The sequence below is a fragment of the Portunus trituberculatus genome, chromosome 37 (genome assembly GCF_017591435.1).
Source record: "Portunus trituberculatus isolate SZX2019 chromosome 37, ASM1759143v1, whole genome shotgun sequence".
NCBI lineage: Eukaryota > Metazoa > Arthropoda > Malacostraca > Decapoda > Portunidae > Portunus > Portunus trituberculatus.
Window position 1 is genome coordinate 7,181,687 of NC_059291.1, and position 5,000 is coordinate 7,186,686.

The window sequence follows — 5,000 nt, forward strand, 5'->3', positions numbered from 1 at the left end:
AAACTAACCTAACCCTAACTTCGACCTAACTTAACATGACACTAACTTTAACGTAGATTAGATTATGTGTGAATGAAAATATAATATCCCAAACTACCCTAATCCTGACTTGCTCGAACCTAACCCAACATTGCATAACTCTAACTTTAACGTAAAATTAGGTTAGGTCAAAGTTCGTGTTAGGTTAGTCTGGGTTACTATATTTTCATTCACACTTCATGTCAGCTGAGTGAAAAAGGTGCGAAGAGGGAACCGAGACACGAGGAGAGCTGGAGGATTCGCTAATCTTGCCATGATCGTAATTTTTCATATAGACAGTTATTTTTTTATGTATTCTGTTTGTGTGTGTGTGTGTGTGTGTGTGTGTGTGTGTGTGTGTGTGTGTGTGTGTGTGTGTGTGTGTGTGTGTGTGTGTGTGTGTGTGTGTGTGTGTGTGTGTGTGTGTGTGTGTGTGTGTTTTCTTCTTTATGAATACCCTTCCCTCTCCTCTCTTTCCCTTCTGACATTATCTGAAAAAAGTAAAGGGATCAATATGAAAGCACTAAATTCCTGCTCACTGTAAAATGTGCGATGTGATGACAGCTCAACCTAACTCATTCTTTTCATCTATTGGCGAGGGAGTGAGACAAACAATGCGGAAGGAATTTTAATGAGATGCACATTCTTTCCACATTCTCGTCATTTCAGTATTTAAGTAGGTATCTCATGCGTCCTCCCTCCTCGTTACATTTCCAGCTGCGTATTTATAAACGCTTTGTTCTCTCACCCTCTCACAACGACTGTTTTCCAACCAAGGCCATACACATGATTAGCGTGGGTTTTCAAGAGTGTTTGTTCAGTTAATTATATAGAAATCTTGTCACTCTGCCTCTGGAACCGTAAAAAAACATCTCTGAAAACTATTGTGTAAATCTAAATAAAAGCTTTTGAAATAGTAAAGGTGAAGAGCAGAAGTGTTTGAGAATACGAGCCTCAGATTCACCGCTCGTCGACAGAAGTTGTGACCCAGAGCAAGAAATTTCACACGGCCAATAAAAATTAAGATCGAGAGTAAGAAATTTCAGGTTGCCAATAAAAGGTTCAAGTCTTTAACATTATCCTAAACACTGGTGAAGTCTTCGAAAAATAAAAAGTATATGTGAATCATTGTTGGGAAACTTTCATATTCTTGTCTATGTAAAATATAAAGTTTTTTTGAAATTTAGTGCCCTTGATAATAATGGACGTAAACCTTTATCATAAAATCAAGTGTAGTTTAAAAGAAAAAGAGAAATATAAAGAATTAGTATAGAAAGTTTTCAGATTCATTATTTCTTGGCGTAAAAAAGACATTTAAGATTTAACCAGTACTCTCAATCATTCATGCCTTTCTCTGGTAAACTCTGGAACTCCCTACCTTCTTTTGCATTTCCAACTCATTATGACTTAACTTCACTTAAGAGGGAGATTTCAAGACATTTCTCTCTTTATTTTGACCAGCAAGGGGACTGGAAACCATTTTTTTTTTTTTTCGTTTAATGTTGCCCCGTGCCAGACTTCCCTCTCACATAAAAAATAAAGCATCATAATTTCACTAGGGAACGAAGGAGTGGAGAGTGAATGAAGTTCGCTCTGAGAAAAGTTAGTATCGCTGGTTGGTTAATGAGGCGCAGGACGGGACGCCGGAACGCTAATCCACGATAATGTTGCATAAGTCTTGATTTCTTGAGGCAAACTTGGCTTAATGCACTTTCGGGGGAGAGAGAGAGAGAGAGAGAGAGAGAGAGAGAGAGAGAGAGAGAGAGAGAGAGAGAGAGAGAGAGAGAGAGAGAGAGAGAGAGAGAGAGAGAGAGAGAGAGAGAGAGAGAGAGAGAGAGAGAGAGAGAGAGAGAGAGAGAGAGAGAGAGAGAGACAAAAAGACATAGACAGAGAGACACAAAAGACAGAGACGGAGAGAGAGATACATCAAGACCAAAACAAACATACATACACACAGACAGAAACAGAGATCCAGAGACAGTGAAAACCAACAAAAAGAGAAGAAAACACATAAAAACAGACAGAGAGACAGATAGACAGAGAAACAAACCAAGGATAGACACAAAAAAACACAGACATACATACATAAAGACAGACAGACAGGGTACATAAGAACATAAGAAAGAGAGGGAATCTGTAACAGGCTGTCAGACATACACGTGCCATTTCCTGTAGGAGCAAAACTACTTAATTCCATCTATCATCTCATCCATAAATTGATCTAATCTTCTAAAGCTCCCTATTGACTCAGCACTACCAACATGATTACTGAGTCCGTTCCATTCATCAAACACTGTAGGAGAACCATTTCCTCCCCATTTCTATCCTAAACCTGAATTTCTCAAGCTTAACCTCTTCAGTACTTGGACGTATTTTTACCTTGAGTATTGGTTGTGATTAGACGATTTTATTTAAATTAGGAAGGGTCTATGGAGGTCAGGTGGTTAATGACTACAGTCTTCACTATATTATTCCCCAATATAAGTTTCTGAGGCTGTATAAAATCACCAAAAATTAAGCAGAATGAATATGGAAACGCGTCACGGTACTGAAGGAGTTACACCCATTACTTCTGGTTTGGGAGTTAGCACAGGAGTTTACACAGGCTTACACTGCTGTAGTCGAGGCTGAGGTAAGGCTCCTTGGTGTCCGTCTCGTGTCGTGTCACCACTACCCACTCGTGCGGCGTGGTGGCAGTGAGGGCGAAACACAGGAAGTACACCACCGCCACCACCTTCTTGGCGCGGGACACTGTGCACAGCATCTAGGGAGGAAGAAGTGAGGGTCATCATTTAGTCATCACCAACACTCATCACCACAAGTCATCACCACAAGTCATCACCACGGCTGTCCAGATGCGCGAGATTACATATACACCTGAAGGAGAGAGGCAAAAAGTCACCCTTAAGTCATCATCAACATTCGTCATCACTACAAGTCATCACCATGCCTGCCCAGATGCACGAGATCACGGTATACATTTGAAAGAGAGAGGCAAAAAATCATCCTTACCACTTTCACTACTGGGACACATTTTCACCTTCAGATTTGTGTACGATTAGATCATATTATTGACATTAGGAAGGATCTATGAAGGTCAGAAGATTAATGACCATAGTCTTCACTGTTTAAATCCCCATGAGTTTTGAAGTTATATAAAGTCACCAAATAATAAGCAGAAGGAATATAGAGACACGTCATTGGAGGGGTTAAGAGTCATCACTGAAGATAATAAGTAAGTGATAATTACATCTGGCTAAATGCATTAAGACAGAAGGTAAGAAAGGAACAGGAGGGAGAGGTAAAAGTCATTATTATAAGTTATCATAGAAGGTTATCATTAGTTTGGGTGGACAGAGAGAGAGAGAGAGAGAGAGAGAGAGAGAGAGAGAAATTCACACATCTGCTTGACTAATTGTTGTTCTGTCGTGTTTCCTGCAGCACTCCAGTATATCCTCGCACTGCTGCTATGCTTTATTTCCTCTCACTTCCTCTCTCTCTCTCTCTCTCTCTCTCTCTCTCTCTCTCTCTCTCTCTCTCTCTCTGTCTACTCGTCCTCACACTACTCGCCAAACTATGCACACACTTTCGTCTGAAGCTTCCATTTCCCGCGCGGGTTTATTGCCTTCACACTAATGGCTAAGGAACGACACACTGGCGAGGGAAAAAGAACATTGTATCCTTCTCTTATACCTCTCTTATTTTCCCCGCGTGTTCCGTAAGTCAGAATTAAAACCGACACACGCCACACAGCAAAGAAAGGCAAAGAAAGGCAAGGTAAGGTAAGGTAAGGTTAGGTAAGGTAAGGCAAGGCAAGGCAAGGCAAGACAAGGCAAGTTAAGACAAGGTTCAGTGACGGTGCATCTTCCTTACGAGCTTCAAACGATTACACACAACGCTCCGCAGGACTACAAGACAATTAATTTAAGAACTCCCGCCACCGCTCATTAATTAGTCCGGGCTGTGGGAGGCAAGGGTACCGCTGGGATGGACTGTTGGTACTCTGGTCTCCCTCCCTCCACACCAGAGACATCTCTTCCCTGTGGCTGTGGGAGACTGTAGAGAGGGACTGTTGCTACTATTGACATCTCTTCCCTTCCCTTCCCCTGTCATCCTATCCCTGTTTGCCTTTTTAGTCTGCTAGTGATGGTGTGAGTGTTTGGGTTGTTACTTCACCATCTTTCCTCTCCTGTCATCTCTTTCCTTATCATTTCCTCCTTGCTATCTCTCCCCTACCATCTCATCCCTTCCTTTTTCATCTCCTCCTTGCCATTTGTTCCCTTTATCACATCCTCCCTTCCGTCTCTCCTCTATCATCTCTCCCTTCATCATGTCTCTTCTACCATAACTCCCTTTATCCCTTTTATCACATCCTCCTTTCCATCTCCCCCTTATCATCTCTCCTGTCATCTCTCTCTCTCTCTCATTATCTCACCTCCTCCCTGTTATCATCCACCTTATGTCCTCGTCTTTTTCGCTAGTGATGCTGCTTTCAATGTCCTTTTGTTAACCCTCTTTAGTACTATGACGCGTTTCCATATTCATTCTGCTTACTATTTTGGTGACTCTATACAGCTTCAGAAACTCATGTGGGGTGATTAAAATAGTAGAGACTGTGGCTATTAATCTTCTGACCTCCACAGACCCTTCCTGATGTCAATAAAATCTTCCAATCACACCCAAAACTCAAGGTAAAAATGTTTCCTGGTACTGAAGGGGTTAAGCGAAGACTTCTGATTTGCTAAACTTTCACTATTTCCACACTCTGACACAGAACAGAGAAGCGCTCAATGGTGAAGCTTCTAATTGTTACAGGAAGCTCAAAGTGTTAACTCAAGCATCTGCAGGAAATCCTATATATCTTGTTTTTTTTTCTTTTCTTTCATTCTTCTTCTATTTCTTTTTTTTTTTTTTTTTATTTGCTGTTATGTGTATTCAGTTTAGTTGTGTTTCTATGTTTTGTTTTGTTTTTTAAGTAAGAG

General features: G+C 41.0%; 1 protein-coding gene across 1 annotated transcript in view; it reads right to left on the minus strand.

Annotated features, from left to right (window-relative positions):
* The window catches only part of LOC123514267 (FMRFamide receptor-like), a 96,725-nt gene that overhangs the window by 34,309 nt on the left and 57,416 nt on the right, over positions 1 to 5,000 (minus strand). Inside the window, exon 3 of the mRNA XM_045272028.1 lies at positions 2,630 to 2,782. Within this exon, the coding sequence (XP_045127963.1) occupies positions 2,630 to 2,782 (153 nt within the window). The remainder of the gene's footprint in view (positions 1 to 2,629; positions 2,783 to 5,000) is intronic.